We start from the raw sequence: 18251 nt of genomic DNA, 5'->3' as shown, positions 1-18251 counted from the left end.
TCAGGAAGCAGATGATCCTCCTTCTGATGTATGGTCAGAAGGTCAATCATTGCCTAATGCTATGTCATGATGCCTACATCATTCACCTCACTTCACCTCATCACACAGGCATTTTATCATCTCACATCATCACAAAAAGGGCTAATACAGTACAATAAGATATTGTGAGAGAAAGAAACCACATTCATATAGCCTTTATTATAGTATATTGTTATAATTCTTCTTTTTCATTATTAGCTATTGTTAACCTCTTACCGTGCCTAATTTATAAATTAAATTTTATTACATGTACATAAGAATAGGAAAAAGCATTATATATATTTTATATTCAGTGCTACCTGTGGTTTCAGCCATCCACTGGGGGTCCTGAAACAGATCCCCTCTCTTGGGGTGCCTGGGTGGCTCAGTCTGTTAAGTGTCTGACTTTGGCTCAGGTCCTGATCTCACAGTTCATGAGTTCAAGTCCCACAGCAGGCTCTGCGCTGTCAGTGTAGAGCCCACTTCAGATCCACTGTCTCCCTCTCTTTGCCCCTTCCCAGCTTGTGTGCTCTCTCTCTCTCTCAAAAATAAACATTAACATAAAAAAAAGAAGAAATATATCCCCCATACAGAAGGGGAACTAACTATAACATAAAATCTATCTTTCAAAGAGGTTAAAATAGCAACCTGACTTTTTAAAATTAACTTTTCCTCTCAGTTACAAGAGAGATTTTAAAGGCTCGATCAGAGTATATGCAGCTGGAAAACCCAAATTAAATGCATTTCTTCCCATAGAAGATATTTTAGGCAATAAAGGAAAATCGCTATTATCAATAGAAACAATATCCACTTTTAAGATAGAACTTTTTGTTCAACTAACAACTTTTAGGGGCACCTGGGTGGCTCAGGCGGTTAAGTGTCTGACTTTGGCTCAGGTCATGATCTCATGGTTTGTGAGCGCGAGCCCCGCCTTGGGCTCTGTGCTGACAGCTCAGAGCTTGGAACCTGCTTTGGATTCTGTTCCCCACCCCCCCTCAAAAAATGAATAAGCATTAAAAAAATATTTTAGAAGACCCACAATTTTTCAAAACTATTCTTTGGACCTTTGGAGTCAGTGTTTGGAGAACTTCTTTTTCCTCTTCTACTTACCATTGTAGAAAAAAGAAACGTCAATTTAAGTCATTCTGTTTGCCTATTCGCCTGAAGTTATAAGGATACTATTTGCTCTCACTGGAGTCAAAATGCTGCCTGCTATAGACAGCATGTATTTTTGTTGTGGTAGCAGTCCAAGCAGCCTTGGGGCTCCACTATTAAGGTTTTGGCCAGAGAAAAAAGGGATACTAATGTTAGGGTTCTGGTCTGTTTGGGTTTCAACACCCACACATACACACACCTGGCCGAACAACAGCCTTCTCCAGATTTTATTTTTTAATAAAGTTGTAGAGCACTAAACATGAAAAACTAATGGTTACTATTCATTCCCTAAATCCTTAATCCTATAAATCAATCTTTTTGACAGGTGATGTACTTCTGTTCTTTTTTTGTTATTAGGATAGAAAACAGAGAAGAAACTAAATAAACCATTCCAGTAATGCTGATTCAGTGTGTATGCTCTAATTTGAGTCTACACATTTTGAGAATGATCAGGAACAAAGCTGTGGAAACAAAGCTTTCTTTGGCTGTCTTGTCTTTTCTAATGAGTACTCAAAAGCCTAAAAACTACTGGTCTTAAAGGTAAATACGTCCCCCATTTGGTGGACTTAAATAAAATTCTCTTTTAAGACTATAACCAACTAAAAAGTAAACTATCAGTCACATAAAAATCAGTATCAATGAAGAGACAGAAGTCCCTATGCAGAGAAGAGCTTATCTATTGGTTATCAACTACCTGTATTATAGGTTTTCCCTGTTTTAAGCAAACTGAGTTTTTAACAATGTGAAATAACAAAAAAGATAAATGAGAGACTATTTAAAGTTAAATTAATGATCCTTCCTAAATTTATCCCTGTAAAATGACTATCTTTTCTAAGTACAACTGAAACAACTTCATGTATACAAGATTTTCAATAAATATATCTCATGCCAAAAGAAATGCTTATCTATATTGAAAAGATTATATAATATAAAATTATTTTGACCATTTTCACACTCAAAGAATTAAACAATGTTCCAATTAGAAAAGTTTTGGCATTTGCTTAGTCCAACCTTTATCAGATACATAAACTCAATATAACACTTCTGAGAAATGTATCCAGTCTTGCTTGAACACCCTATACTCTGATTTGGGTAACCCCCCAAAAAAGTAAAAATCAAGAGTATTTTAGAAATAGTACTTGGAATTAGTTCAGTGGTACGATTTTTCAAAGTGATTAAACTTTCTCACTTAGTATTATTTCCCAAACCTGAGCTTGTGTTCTTGGATAATATTTTATAGTTAGTGACTTCTCTGCTTTTCTTATACATATGTATAAACATACACAAAAAAATTACTGAGCATCTACAGTATACATAGCATTAGGCTAAGTTCTTTGGAAGCAGGAAAGATTTGGGTAAAAAATGTGCTCCTGTGTTTTAAGAGCTCAAAATTGATCGGAAGACTCACCACATAAATATGGCCCATAAAGTACATATTGTAATGAACTGGTGGCTTTATTTTTCTCCTTTCTACTTGTCTTTGTGTAGCATAAACTAAATTAATTTCACTTTGAAAGTCTGACAGCTCTCATGTATTGCTGGTGGGAATCTGATGGAAGGCAATTTGGCAACATTTATCAAAATTACAAATGCATATACCCTTTTTAAAACATTACGTCCGCAAATTCTTTACTACTCTTCCCTTTAAGAGGTGGAACCTTTGGGTGTAGAGTGAACTTAGTAACTCGCTGCTAATGAAAAGAAAAAAAGCAGAAGAAACTAGGTCAAAAAATGGCACTGTGGCTTCTATCTTGTTCTTTCTCTCAGATCACTCACTCTGAGGAAAACTAGTAGCTATGTCTTAAGGACACTCAGGAGGCCCTGCACCAAGGCCTCCATGGCAGATAACTGAGGCCTTCTGCCAACAGCCACGTGAATGAATCATACTAGAAGTGGACCTGCCAACACCCCAGTCAAGCTGTCAGATGTCTGCTCCCTCGCTAACAGTTTGACTGCGACGTCACAAGGGATCCCAAGCCAAAATCACCCAGTTATACCACTCCCCTATTCCTGATTTTTAGAAACTATATGAAGTAAATATTTATTTTAAAGCCACTAAGTTTTGGAGTCATTTTGCATATAGCGATAGATAATTCACACACCCTGGGACCCAGCACTTCTGGAGATTTCTTCTCCAGGTATAGAAATATCCCCTACTTTCTAAGCTCTCAATATCCAAATACAGGAACTGTTGCATCAGTTACATTTTTGGATAAATCCCTTACTAACCAAAGTTTTACTACTCACTCCTGTAAACTTAAGAACCAAATATATTCAGATAATACAGGTTCCCTTATTATCTGGTATATATGAACTTGGAAACCAAAGACCATGGATCGCATATGTATGGAAGGATAAACTACAAGGTCATTCACAGTACCATCGTCTATAATGGCAAAAGATTGTAACAAAACTGGGAGGAGTGCTTATTTAATTATGGCCACACAATAGAAAACTATACAGTTATGAGAAAGAATGCTCTCTCTGCACTGATACGGAAAGATTGCCATGATATATTAATGAAAAAAAAAACAAGGTATAAAGTAGTATGCTAATATGTTGTCTTCTTTTATAGAAAAAAAGAATATGTGTTCATATTTGCTTTTATTTGCATAAAGACACTCTCAAGTGATTGTCTGGAAGGGAATGAAAGTGATTACCTCTCTAGGGGAAAAGGGTGGGAATTGGCTAGATGGGGGACAGAAAGGAAAGTAAGACTTTTCACCTATTAACTTTTTATTCTGACCTTTGAACCATGTGAATGTACAATAGCCAATCTATGGAAGCAGCCCAAGTGTCCATTGACAGATAACTGATTAAAGAAGATGTGGTACAGGGGTGCCTGATTGGCTCAGTCAGTAAAGTGTACAACTCTTGATCTAGTGGTTTGAGCCCCACGCTGGGTGTAGAGATTACTTAAAAATAAAATCTTAAAAAAACAGATGTTGTGTGTGTGTATATATATACATATATATATATATATATGATATATATATATATATAAGATATATATATATATAAGATATATATATATACACACACACACACACGTATACACATACATATATATATACATATACATATGTATACACACACACACACGCACACACACACACGGAATATTATTCAGCCATAAAAACAATGAAATCATGCCATTTGCAATGACATGGATGGACCCTGAGTATATTACTATGCTAGGTGAAATAAGTCAGAAAAAGACAAATACCATAGGATTTCACTCATATGTGGAATTTAAAAAATAAAACAAATAAACAAAGGGGAAAAAAAAGAGAGAGACAAATCAAGAAACACTTTTTTTTTCTGAGGATAAAAAGTGCATTTTATTTTTTTTTAAGTTTTTAATTCCAGTTAGTTAACATACAGTATTATGTTTCAGGTGTAATTCAAACAATTTCATACATGACCCCTGTGCTCATTACAATGAGTGCACTGCTTAATCCTCATTACTTATTTTACCCACCCCTCCCTCACTTTCCCTCCAGTAACCATCAGTTTGTCCTCTATAGTTAAGAGTCTGTTTCTTGATTTGTCTTAGTTTTTTTCCTTTGCTTGTTTATTTTGTTTCTTAAATTCCACATGAGTGAAATTATATGGTGATTTGTCTTTCTTTAACTGGCTTATTTCACTTAGCCTTATACTCTCTAGCCCCATTCATGTCATTGTAAATGGTAAGGTTTCATTCTTTTTTATGGCTCGATAATATTCCATTGTATCTATATACCACATTTTCTTCAGACATTCATCTATTGATGGATGCTTGGGCTGCTTCCATACCTTGGCTACTGTCAATAATGCTGCTATAAACATAACAGTGCATGTATACTTTTGAATTAGTGTTTTTTGTATTCTTTGGGTAAATACCCAGTAGTCTGATCATAAGGTAGTTCTATTTTTAACTTTATGAGGAACCTCCATACAGTTTTCCACAGTGGCTGCACCAGTTTGCATTCCTACCAACTGCACAAGTGGTCCCCTTTCTCTCCACATCCTTGCCAACACCTGTTGTTTCCTATGTTTTTTATTTTAGCCATTCTGACAGGTGTGGGGTGTTATATCTCATTGTAGCTTTGATTTGCATTTCCCTGGTGTTGAGTGATGTTGACCATCTTTTCATGTGTCTGTTGTTGGTCTTTGGAGAAACGTCTGATCATGTCTTCTCTCCATTTTTAAATTGGATTATTTGCTTTTTGGGTGTTGAGTTTTAGAAGTCCTTTATATTTTGGATACTAACCCTTTATCAAATATGTCATTTGCAAATACCTTCTCCCATTTGGCTACTTTTTAGATTTGTTGATTGTTTACTCTGCTGTACAGAAGCTATTTTTTTAACTTTATTTATTTATTTTGAGAGAGAGAGAGAGAGAGCATGCGAGCGAGCATGAACAGGGGAAGGGCAGAGAAAGAAGGAGAGAGGATCCCAAGCAGGCTCTATACTGTCAGCATGAAGCCCAATGTGGGGCTCAATCTCACCAACAGTGAGATCATGACCTAAGCTGAAATCAGCAGTCAGACACCTAACTGACTGAGCCACCCAGGTGCCCCAGTGCAGAAGCTTTTTATTTTGATATAGTCCCAAGAGTTTATTTTTCCTTTTGCTTCCCTTGCTTCAAGAGACATATTTAGAAAGGTGTTGCTATGGTCAATGTCAGAGAAATTACTGCCTGTGCTCTCTTCTAGGACTTCTATGGTTTCATGTCTCACATTTAGGTCTTTAATCCATTTTGAATTTATTTTTGTGTATGGTGTAATAAAGTAGTTCAGTTTCATTTTTTTCATGTTGCTGTCCAGTTTTCCCAGCACCATTTATTGAAAAGACATTCTCTTTCCCACTGGACATTCTTTCTGCCTTTGGTGAAGATTAATTGGCCATATAATTGTGGGTTTATTTCTGATTTTTCACTTCTGTTCCATTGATCTATAGGTCTAACTTTTGTCCCAGTACCATACTGTTTTGATGACTACAGCTTTGTAATATAACTTGAAGTCCGGAATTGTGATGTCTCCAGCTTTGCTTTTCTTTTTCAAGACTGTTTTGGCTATTTGGGGTCTTTTGCAGTTCCATACATATTTTAGTTTTCTTTGTTTGAGTTCTGTGAAAAATGCTGTTGATATTTTGATAGGGATTACATTAAATGTGTAGACTGTCTTGGGTAGTATAGACATTTTAACAATATTTGTTCTTCCAATCCACAAGCATGGAACGTCTTTCCATATCTTGGTGTCATCTTCAATCTTTCATCAGTGTTTTACAGTTTTCAGAGTACAGGTCCTTGACCTCTTTGGTTAGGTTTATTCCTAGGTATCTTATTACTTTGGGTGCAAGTATAAATGGGATTGTTTAGTGTATAGAAATACAATAGATTTCTATAACTTTTTTTTAATGTTTATTTTTGAGAGCAAGAGAGAGTGAGCGAGCATGAGCGGGCAGAGAGAGAGAGAGAAAGAGAGAGAGAGACAAAGAATCCGAAGCAGACTCCAGGCTCTGAGCTGCCCACACAGAGCTTGGCGTGGGGCTCGAACTCATGAGCTGTGAGATAATGACCTGAGCCGAAATGGGATATCCAACTGACTGAGCCGCCCAGGCTCCCCAAAATGCAACAGATTTCTGCACGTTGATTTTGTAGACTGTGATTTTACTGAATTCGCTTATTCTAGCAGTTTTTTGGTGCAGTCTTTTGTGTTTTCTACATAGAGTATCACATCATCTGCAAACAGTGACAGTTTTATTTCTTCCTTACCAATTTGGATGCCTTTATTTCTATTTGTTGTCTTACGTCTATGGCTAGGACTTCCAGTACTATGTTGAATAAACGTGGTAAGAGTGCACATCCTCATCTTGTTCCTGACCTCAGGGGGAAAGCTTTCAGTTTTTCCTCATTGAGTATGACGTTCAGTGTGGGTTTTTCATATACAGCCTTTATCATGTTGAGGTATGTTCCTTCTAAAACTACTTTGTTGAGGGCTTTTATCATGAATGGATGTTGTACTTGTCAAGTGCTTTTTCTGCATCTATTGAAATTATCATATGGTTCTTATTCTTTCTCTTACTGATGTGATGTATCACATTGATTGATTTTCGGCAAATACTGAATCATCTTAAAACCCCAGAATAAATCCCACTTGACTGTGGGGAATAATTTTTTTTAATAATATTTTTGAATTTGGTTTGCTAGTATTTCATTAAGAAGTTTTGCATCCATGCTCATCAGGGATATTGGCCTGCAGTTCTCTTTTTTCATGGTGTCTTTATCTGGTTTTGGTATCAGGGTAATGCTGATCTCATAGAATGAATTTGGAAGTTTTCCTTCCTTTTTTATTTTTTGGAATAATTTAAGAAGAGTAGGTATTAATTTTCCAAGAAACAGACTCTTAACTATAAAGAACAAACTGATGGTTATCAGAAAGGAGGTAGATGGAGGTATGGGTAAAATAGGTGATGGGTTTAAAGGTACACTTACCATGAAGAGCAGTGAGTAATGTATAGAATTGCTGAATCACCATATTGTACACCTGAAACTAATATAACACTGTATGTTAACTATACTGAAATTAAAATAAAAAACTTAAAAAAAATTTAGAAACAATGATAAACATAACTAAAATACTAAAACTTTCAAAGTCAAAAGTACTTATACCATGACTTTCATTAGTTTCTTCTCAGTTATCCTAATTATACTTCCTCAAAATTACCACGGCGTTAATTCTGTGTTATAATATATTATAAATTATTATCTGAAATGTTTATAAAATTTTAGAGTCATAAGAAAAACAGATGAGTAGAGTCCAAAGTTGGTCTCTATACAATCTCCTGGGAAGCTATCAAATAAGACTGCTAGGCCCCACCAAAGATCTATCAAATCAGAACCCTGTTGAGGTGGAAGGCCAGACCTCACAAACTGTAGTTAAAACAAAACAAAAACAAAAGAACAAAATATTCCTGGGCTGATATTGACATAATCCCTGCCCCCCTGGACACACATGAGGGATTTAGGATTCAAAGTGATGAAGAAACCTTTAAAAAGATCTAAAACCAGTGAAAGCCAGAACTACCACTTGAACACTCATCTTGGAACCCTTAGTCCAGTCTTCCTTTTTCAACAACTTTTGCCCCAGCTGACAGTGAAAGACTCAAAAGAAGGATGTACTGTAACATCATGTATACTCAGAGTCTCCCTTTCGTCAAAATGGGATTTAATCTAACTTGGATTAAGTTTTTCCTTTCCCTTTACCCAATGTCCCCTTAGGTTTTGTTTCTCCTTTTTTCATTTTGCAGTTGTGGAAGACAACTGTACATTTGTGTCGAATGGCTTATAAGATTATTTGCATATTTTATGCTTTTCTCAGAACAGGGGAGTAAGCTTTCTGGCCCTGAAACTCTGAGAGTAGACTAGAACAGGGGTTGTGAAACTAGGGCCTATGGGCCAAATGCAGCCCAGTACCTGTTTCTGTAAATAAAGTTTTATTGAAACAGAGCCACACCTCTCCATTTTCATCCTGTCTACTACTGTCTTCTTGCTGCAACTGCAGAGTCAAGTAGTTGTGACATTGTCTGGCCCTTTGCAGAAAAATTTTGCTGATCCTACTCTAAATCATGAAAATTATCCTCTGTCATTAAGGACAGAGATGGTAATAAGACTATCTTTTTAGTTATGTTGTAATGATGATTATCATGACAGTCAGTTCTTCTGGTGCAGGTGATAATTAGCAACAAATAACTAAATGATAGGGAGGAGAAACACAAGACCGACAAACAAAAGATCTGCAAGCTAGATATCCAGGACCTGACTGCATGATAAATATTAGAGATATATGAAATGGGGGAAACACTTTGGCTCTGAATGGTGACCCAGGGGGACCCTGCCCTGCCTGTCAACCCACCTGTTCTGCCAGCCAGGCAATGTGCTTGACCTCCTTGCTGCCTCCTGCTGTACTGGTTGCACCAAGCATAGCATTGAGTTCAGCCAATACCTGTGGGAGGAGAGCCATTATGTTGGTGTGGATAGCTACGAACCAGGAGTGTGCTGTGGCTGTATCCTTGCAGCGTAGGATCAACGTGTTCCTGCTATCAGGAGAATGTAGTTCTATCAGTCTGTGTGGAAAAAGAAAAAAAAACAAACAGTAAGCTAGATCAGAAGTCATCAAACCTGCCAGAGTGCAACATACATAACTGGAAATCTATTTTAATTTTAAATCCCAGAATAAAGACACTTTCTCTTAATTCCTTAGGGCCCAATTCCAGAGAAAACTACATATGGAAAGATAATCATCAGAAAGACTAACTGCTGGGTCTGTTGTTTTAGTGTGTTAACGTAATGACCTAAAATGAAGGAACCTATTGTATGGCCTATAGTAAAACACCTCACTTTGCTTTAATTTCCATGTCAAAGAAATGGAAACCATGCTTGTTGAATGTCATAGGCACATTGTAAAGAAGGAATTGATATTTTTTTAAATATGTAGAAAATTCTGGTATAAGGTATTGCTTGGTAAATACATCTGACTGCCAAATAGTGAACTGAAATTTCCACCATGTGGAATAAAGAAAAGAGAAAATAACTGAAGAATATGACTCTTTATGAAAATCTGAAACTGTTTTTTAGTGTCTGGGTAACATATATGATTAAATCAGCCACTGAGTCATAGTAGAAAAACAGTTAAGATATCTTCAACTCTATGACTATTACTTGTCAGTGCTCAACTGAGAACAGTCCATACTTCAAAAGTAACCTTTAGGAATTTGCTAAATTTTTTTACAAGTACATTGGTCAAATTTCTTAGAAAGCAACTTATTGAGTGCTTTCTTCTGTTTTGGTCAAAGTTTTTGCCAAGATGAGTTTTAAAAGTCAAATAAATGCTGTGCTCTAACGGGGGAACATCTGTACCTTTCAAAATGGGAAAAAGAAAAAGCTCTTAGGAGTGTTCTTCTTGGTGGGTTAGAAACTGACCAACTGCTACTGACCAAGGACAGATCTTTTTATTCTTTCATCTTTCTGAAGACAGTTTTTCCTGCCTTGAAGCACTGTCACGAGATCCTACACCACCTGTCAAAGATAAGCAGTTTACATACTAGCATTCCTGCCTTGAAGTTTGCGCCCCTCTCTTTTGCCACTTTTCTAAACCCTTTATGATTACAAATATTTTAATTTGACATAGTTAATATGGCAAATATTCACTGTCAATTGGTCAGTCTGTCCTTTCTTAAATAAACATTTATTGAGCACCTACTATATGTCAGTTAGTGTGAGACACTGACATTGGAGACACAGTGGTGAAAAAGAAAAAAAATAGTCTCTATCCTCATTGGACTTATTGTCTAATGGGGAAGGTAGAAATTACAGGTTACAAAAAGTGCTCCTATAAAGGACTGTGATTACTATGAAGTTCTTGTTTAAAAGAGGCAAGATGGTAGGGGTGAAACAGGACTGCAGGGGAGACCTCTATACCTCTGAGGCACACTTACTGAGCTAGTGTCCTGCTTTGAAGCAGGTTTTATTTGTTTATTATTTTTTTTAATGTTTATTTATTTTTGAGAGAGAGAGACAGACAGAGTGTGAGCGGGAGAGGAGAGGAGAGAGAGGGAGACACAGAATCTGAAGCAGGCTCCAGGCTCTGAGCTGTCAGCACAGAGCCCAACATGGGGCTCGAACTCACTGACCATAAGGTCATGACCCGAGCCGAAGTTGGGTGCTTAATCGCCTGAGCCACCCAGGTACCCCTGAAGCAGGTTTTAAACACATCTACCTTATATTACCTATTCATCTATCTATTCACTTGCCCTCCCACTAGAGTTAGTCATCTAGTTATCAGTCTATCCATGTTTTATATGCCTTCAAAGTTCTAGGGCAATAGCCAAAAGACCAAGAAGTTCTAGAAAATAGCCACAACATAAAATAAAATCTGGGAACAATCAAAACTTCACTTAAGCCCATACTAGAAAGTTCATACTAGTCAGAAAAAAAATCTTTAGATAGCAAGTCATAAGCTATTTGCTTTTCTTTTAGTTACAGTTTTAATGAATTTATTTATTTGATTTCCTATCCTATAACTACATATAGTGAGAAGTAGCTTGAGACCAAAATTTAGGGGGTTTGAGTAGTAGGTTAAGTCTGGATACTAATAGGTAAGCAATGTGGAATCCTGAGGATTTTCAACAGGGGAACAACATATCAAAACAATTAAAAAATAATTTTATGAGGTATCTGTACATCCATGTTTATAGCAGCATCATTCATATAGCCAAAAGGTAAAAACAACCCAAATGTCCACCGATGGGATGGATAAACAAAATGTGGTATTATATAAACAATGGAATATTATGCAGCCTGAAAAAGGAAGGAACTTCTGACATAAGCTACCACATGGGTGAACCTTGAGGACATTGTGCTAAATGAAATATGCCAGCCACTACGGGAGAAATATTGTATGAGTGCACTTTATATGAAGCATCTATAGTAGTCAAACTCATAGAAACAAAAACTAGAATGGTAGTTGCTAGAAGAGGGGGGAATAGGAAGTTGTTGTCTAATTAATAGGTATAGAGTTTTAGTTTTGCAAGATGAAAAAGTTCTTGAGATTGTGGTACTATATATACACTTAAAATGGTTAAGATGGGAGGAGTTTGGGAGGCTCAGTCAGTTAAGCGTCCAACTCTTGATTTCAGCTCAAGTCATGATCTCGTGGTTCTTGAGTTCGAGCCCCATGTACAGCTCCGCGCTGACAGTGTGGAGCCTCCTTGGGATCCCCTCTCTCCCCTCTCTTTCTCTGCCCCTCCCCCACTCATATTCTTTCTCTCTCAAAAATAAATAAACTTCAAACAAATGGTTAAGATGGTAAATTTTATGTTATGTGTACTTTCCCACAATTAAAAACTGTAAAATAAATTAATCAGAAATAATCTTATGGTAGCATGTAAGATGGATTACAGTAGAGAGAGAAATGGCCTGGGGAGATTTAATTGGACCCAAGAAAATCTACACAGAGCTCACCAGGAGGACAGACTCCTAGATAGGAGGAATTCATCCATCCTAAAAGGCAGTAAAGTAGAAAGAGGAAGATAAACAAATACCTTAGTATTCATATTGACCTTTATCTAGTACTTCATGTTATTTTATCATATTTATTATTTATTATTTTTGATGTTATTTTTCACTATATCAATTGTTGCTGTCATGGTATTTAAGGTATTTATTTATTTTTTATTAAAAAATGTTTTTTTTAATGTTTATTAATTTTTGAGAGAGAGAGAGAGCACAAGCAGGGAGGGGCAGAGAGAGGAAGACACCGAATCTGAAGCAGGCTCCAGGCTCCCAGCTGTCAGCACAGAGCCCGACATGGGGCTTGAACTCACGAACCCAGGAGAGCATGACATGAGCCGAAGTCGGACGCTCAACCGACTGACCTATCCAGGGACCCCTTCAAGATATTTATTGTCTAAAAAACTGATTATATTCTCTAGAAGAAAAATAGCTATACATCTGTTATGGGACGAAGATTTAAAACAGTACATTATACTCAATAACGATAAACTATTACACTAAAAGGTAGAATAATTTCTATTTTAATTCTTTTTTTTTTTTTTAATTTTTTTTTTCAACATTTATTTATTTTTGGGACAGAGAGAGACAGAGCATGAACGGGGGAGGGGCAGAGAGAGAGGCAGACACAGAATCGGAAACAGGCTCCAGGCTCTGAGCCATCAGCCCAGAGCCTGACGCGGGGCTCGAACTCATGGACCGCGAAAGGGGTGCCTAACTAACAATTCTTAGGGGCACCTTGGTGGCGGGGGTTCAAGCCCCGCATCGGGCTCTGTGCTGACATCTCGGAGCCTGGAGCCTGCTTCAGATTCTGCATCTCCCTCTCTCTCTGCCCCTTGTCCACTCACACTCCGTCTCTCTCTCTCTCTCTCTCAAAAATAAACATTAAAAAAATTTTTTTAATAATAAATAAACAAACATTAAAAATGTTTTTAATAAATAAAAAGCATAATCCTGGGGTGCCTGAGTAGCTCAGTCAGTTACGTGTCTGACTCTTGGGTTTTGGCTCATGTCATGATCTCATGGTTTCGTGAGTTCAAGCCCTGCGTCAGGCTCTGTACTGGCAGTATGGAGCGTCCTTGGGATTCTCTCTCTCTCCCTCTCTGCCCCTCCCCTACTCATGCTGTCTCTGTCTCTCTCAAGTAAATAAATACACTTAAAAATAAAAATAAATAAAAATAAAGAGCATAATCCTACAAGAAAGAACAGGGAAGAGCAACTACAACAAAATTTTGGAGGCTGGCAAACAGAAAGAGGAGTGAAATGACTTAGCAGACTTAAGAAAAATGGGGAGAGTAAAATCCCAGCCAATCCTTATTACAGAATACTGAAGAGGATGAACAAATTAGAGGCACCAGTTACCTCTGGGAGTGGGAGTAAAACACACAGCTAAAATGAAGAGGCTGGCTGAAAGTCTCTTCCAGCATTTCCCACACCCAGCAGCCAGTGACTGCCCTACCCTCAACCCAGCAAAAGATTCATATCCGCTCTCATCCCACTCAACTGGTAGAAGAGCCAGTGATGTCCCTAATTCAGTCCTTCTGTCAGGTTGGTTGTTCAGGGCCATTTATTTCCACCTGGCTGCTTTGGCAATGTAACCAGCTTAACATCCTTCAAACACATGCTAAAAAGTTTGGTCGCAAAACCATGACGAGAAATTTCTTTCACTCCTCCTACTGACCTACTTAGTACTAAAGATAGGAATCTGTTCATCCTTCTCTAGGCACAAAATGTTCACCTTCTGAAAAAGCCTTTACACTTCATACTGTTTCTGGGACAGTCTCTCAGACTCCTTCGACACAGTCTAAACTCTAAAAATCCTGATGTCAAAGATCCTAGTTATTAATAACTGGAAGAATGGAAAATAAATCCGTTATAAAATAAAACTAAACCTGATTAAACAGGATAAGATACTAGGACCACTAGGCTGGAAAAAGATGAAAACAGACAGTACATTAGTTTATAAGGCAGGAGCACCAATTTTTCATGAAAAGAGAAATCTAAGTGGGTTTTTTTTTTTTTTTGTATTTTTTTAAATGTTTATTTATTTTGGAGAGAGAGAGAGAGAGAGAGAGAGAGAGAGCGAGCAGGGGAGGGGAGTGGCAGAGAGAAAGGGAGACACAGAATCTGAAGCAGGCTCCAGGCTCTGAGCTGTGAGCAGAGAGCCCAATGTGGGGCTCAAACCCACAAACCACAAGTTCATGACCTGAGCCAAAGTCAGACACTCAACTGACTGAGCCACCCAGGTGCCCCTGAAATCTAAGTGTTTCTTAAGAACAGATTGTGAAATAGAAAATTAACTTACAAGAAACTGAAAAGAGACTCCAAAACAGGACTGAGGATTCTAGGATGCAGAAGACTTTGTCTTTGGAAAAGGAGCCCCAGAACTGATAAAGGAGACAAAGTATTTCAGAAAGTCTACTACTGTTTTAAAAGAAAAACTCGAATGAAAACTCTGCTAATAAAAATTTGAAGGCAGTCTGCCAGTAATTGTTCAGCCTACAGGAGAGAGGAGGAGACAGCTACAGTGTGAAAAGTTTTGGCTTCTAATCAAACCACTCAGGATTTCCTGAGAAATGCAAGCACATTTTGATCAGATGAATCAAATCAATGTTTAGGTACACCGGAACATAGGATTCTGTAAGTCTAGCCTGCCTATTTCTTCTTTTAGTAAAGTCTTGGAGATAACATATTTTATTCAGTAACAATCATATTGTTTTATAGGTCATAAAGCCAAAATTTAGCTTTTACATGGAAAATAGCCAATGTGAAGATGACCAAGACTTTGTGAAACAACTCAAGGTTAAAGATTTATATTTCTGAAAAGTAGCATTTAAAAAAAATGTTTATTTTATTTTATTTTATTTTTCAGAGAGAAAGAGCAAGCACAAGTCGGGGAGGGGCAGAAAAGAGGAAGACAGAGAATCCCAAGCAGGTTCCACACTGCCAGCACAGAGCCCCACACGGGGCTTGAACTCAAGAACTGTCACCTGAGCCGAAACCCAGAGTTGGACGCTCAACTGATTGAGCCACCCAGGTTCCCTGAAGAGCAGCATTTGAGAACATCTTGTCCTTGCTGAACTCCGTACTGCCCACAATGCCGTTTGTGAAAGAATGGGCTCGTGTTCTCTCTCTGGACTTTATCGTTATTTATTTAGCTTTCACTTCCCACAATGAACTGCCTAAAACTATCAGAAGCATCTAGTGAGGTCTTGAGAACAAACTTCCTCCTCCTTATTTACTCATTCTGATGATCAGCACTTTTTTCAGCTCTAGATGTTGAAACTACATCAAGGTAGTAAAACAGAAAAAAAGGATGTTTCCCCTCTCATGTCAAATAAACTTTATGTCGAAATGAAAGATGATCCAAAAAGAGATTCCACTACATACCACCAGAATAGTTAATATTAAAAAGACTAACTCCATCAATGTTGGTGAGGATGTGGAACAACAAAACCTCTCATATACTGCTGGTGTATTTAATTTGTTAATACAGTATTAATTTATTGATAATAGTATTCATTTAAATGGCACAATCACTTTGGGAAAAAAGTCTAGCAGTTCTTAGAAAACTAAACCTGTTTCTTTTAAAGATTTTATTTTTAATAATCTCTACACCCAGTGTGACACTTGAACCTATAACCCCAAGATCAAGAGTCGTATGCTCTACCATCTGAGCTAGCCAGGCACCCCCAAAACTAAACTCTTAGACCCTGCAATTCCACACCTAGGAATTTACTCAAGAAAAATGAAAATATACGTCTATAAAGGGGTGTACAAAAATATTCATAGTAACTCTATTAATATTAATTAATATTAACTCTGAACTGGAGTTAACTGCTAAACTCTAACTTTATTAACATTAACTCCCATCAATGGGAAAATAGACAACGAAACTGTGATATATTCATATAACACCATATCATTCAGCAATAAAGGATAAAAAATTTTTGATATATGCAACAAGATAAATGAATCTCAAAAACTTTAGGCTGAGTAAAATAATTCTACCACAAGAGTACATATAATTACATTTATACAAAGTTTTAGAATAGTTAAAACTGATCTATACTAGAAAGTCAGAACAGTGGTAACCTTCAAAGGTGGGAGAAAGAATTGACTGAGAAGGGGCACAAGAAGACTTTCCAGGGTGATGGCGATGTTCTTTATCCTGATATGCTTGGGTTACAAAACTATATCCACTTGTCAAAGTTTATGATTTGTGCCTTTTATTATATGTAAATATTTCCTCAAAAGGAAAAAAAAACTACAATGAATCACCCAACTACTTATTTATATGCATGCTTAAGTATTTAGGAGGGAAATATATTATCTGCAATTCACTTTGAAGTGTATCCAAAAAAAAGTAAGAGGGAGTAATGGATGGATGGATAGATGGGTCAATCTGTGCTAAAGCAAGTATAGTAAAATGTTCATGGAGAATCTAGGTGGTTGGAAAATGAATGTTGACTATAGAATTCTTCTGACCTTGCTACATGCTGGAAGATTTTCCACAATAAAATGTTAGTAAAAAAAAAAAAAAAAAAAAAAAAAAAAGATGGGAAACCACATTCCTACCAAGGGCTTAAAAAACCATATTAAGTATTTTCCACATTAGGAACATTCAGGCCTATTTCTTGCTCTGAGTTTTACAAGAGACTGTGTTGAAGATTAAAGTTTTCAAACAGAAATATGGTCAGTTATATAAAACTGCAACTTGATAAATGTTTTGCTCACAGATGTCCTAACGAGACCTGTTTTTACTGTTAGCACAATGGACTATTTTTTAACATGGCTTTAAATGTTGCAGCTATGTTACTTGTCATGACATTTTCCTGTGACAGAGCTAAGATAAGCTTAAGGATCAAAGGGCTTCAAGTGATTTTATAGATATTATCTTATTTATCCTTGAAGTAGTTCTAAAAGACTCTAGTTGAGCAAGCGTTATTATGTCAATTTTACAGACAGAGAAAACAGGACAGGGGAATTAAGGGATGTATTTAAGGTCCTAAGGACATGGCCCCTATAATAATAGTATACTGAAAGCTTACTATGTCAATTTTACAATCATTCTCTTATTTAATCTGCACATAAGCTTTCATTTTATATAGGAGGAAACCAAGGTTTACAGAAAACAAATAGCTTGGCTAAAGTTACAAAGCCCATCATCCTAACTTCTATCTAATTAGTTAATGGGTTCTGAACACTTAGGAGTTCTGACTGCTAAGACATACAAGATAGATGTTCACATTCTTGTGGACATAACTGAAGTTATGCATAATCTTGCCAGGTACTTGTAATTCTACTTCTTCTCTTTTTGTCTAGTCAGCACACTGAAATGCAAGTAAGAGTGATATAGAAATAACTTTGAATCTCTTCCAATTTATATTTTATAAAAAGCAAACTATCTACAAATTTTAGTATTTCAAGTAATATGAGAAACAAATTACTTTGCAGCATTAAGACTGAGAATCTGCAATCGCCTGAATCTTTTAAGACCTTTCCTTGTATTTTATAACACGGTTCAGAAGACTGACACATCTTACTGAAGAGCAAGGTGTAATACAATTCTTGTATCCCAAACTGCCCTCTCCAATTGGTTCTGAAGGCCTATTTCAAACCTGATCATGCACCCAGTGTCTTTAGCATTTACCATTTATGCTACAGAGAATGCAGCCCCAAGTTTTAATGAGCTCTAAAAGATGTCTAGGTAGAAGATAAAGTAGCACAACCTTCAATAATACAGCCAAGTCACATCACCTTCCTCCTTTTTCTCCCCACTCCCAACACCCCAGAGTTCTACAGAAACTTTATAATACTTTACCTTTATCTTTTTCTCTAACATCCAGCTATATCAGCAGCACTGAGGGTGCTATAGACTGAATGCTTGTGCCCCCCACATTCATATGTTAATACCCTAACCCTCAATGTGATAATATTAGGACATGGGGCCTTTGGGAGGTGGTAAGTTCATGACAGCAGAGACTTCACAAATGGGATAAGTGTTCTTATAAGAGAGACTCC

General features: G+C 36.9%; 1 protein-coding gene across 1 annotated transcript in view; it reads right to left on the bottom strand.

Moving 5' to 3' along the window:
- The window catches only part of SNTB2 (syntrophin beta 2), a 103355-nt gene that overhangs the window by 35890 nt on the left and 49214 nt on the right, over positions 1–18251 (bottom strand). Inside the window, exon 3 of the mRNA XM_045443312.1 lies at positions 9073–9283. Within this exon, the coding sequence (XP_045299268.1) occupies positions 9073–9283 (211 nt within the window). The remainder of the gene's footprint in view (positions 1–9072; positions 9284–18251) is intronic.

Source organism: Leopardus geoffroyi, chromosome E2 (genome assembly GCF_018350155.1).
Source record: "Leopardus geoffroyi isolate Oge1 chromosome E2, O.geoffroyi_Oge1_pat1.0, whole genome shotgun sequence".
NCBI classification, from domain to species: Eukaryota; Metazoa; Chordata; class Mammalia; order Carnivora; family Felidae; genus Leopardus; species Leopardus geoffroyi.
Note: the sequence above shows the minus strand (reverse complement) of the source record. Positions and strands in the feature narration are given on the sequence as shown.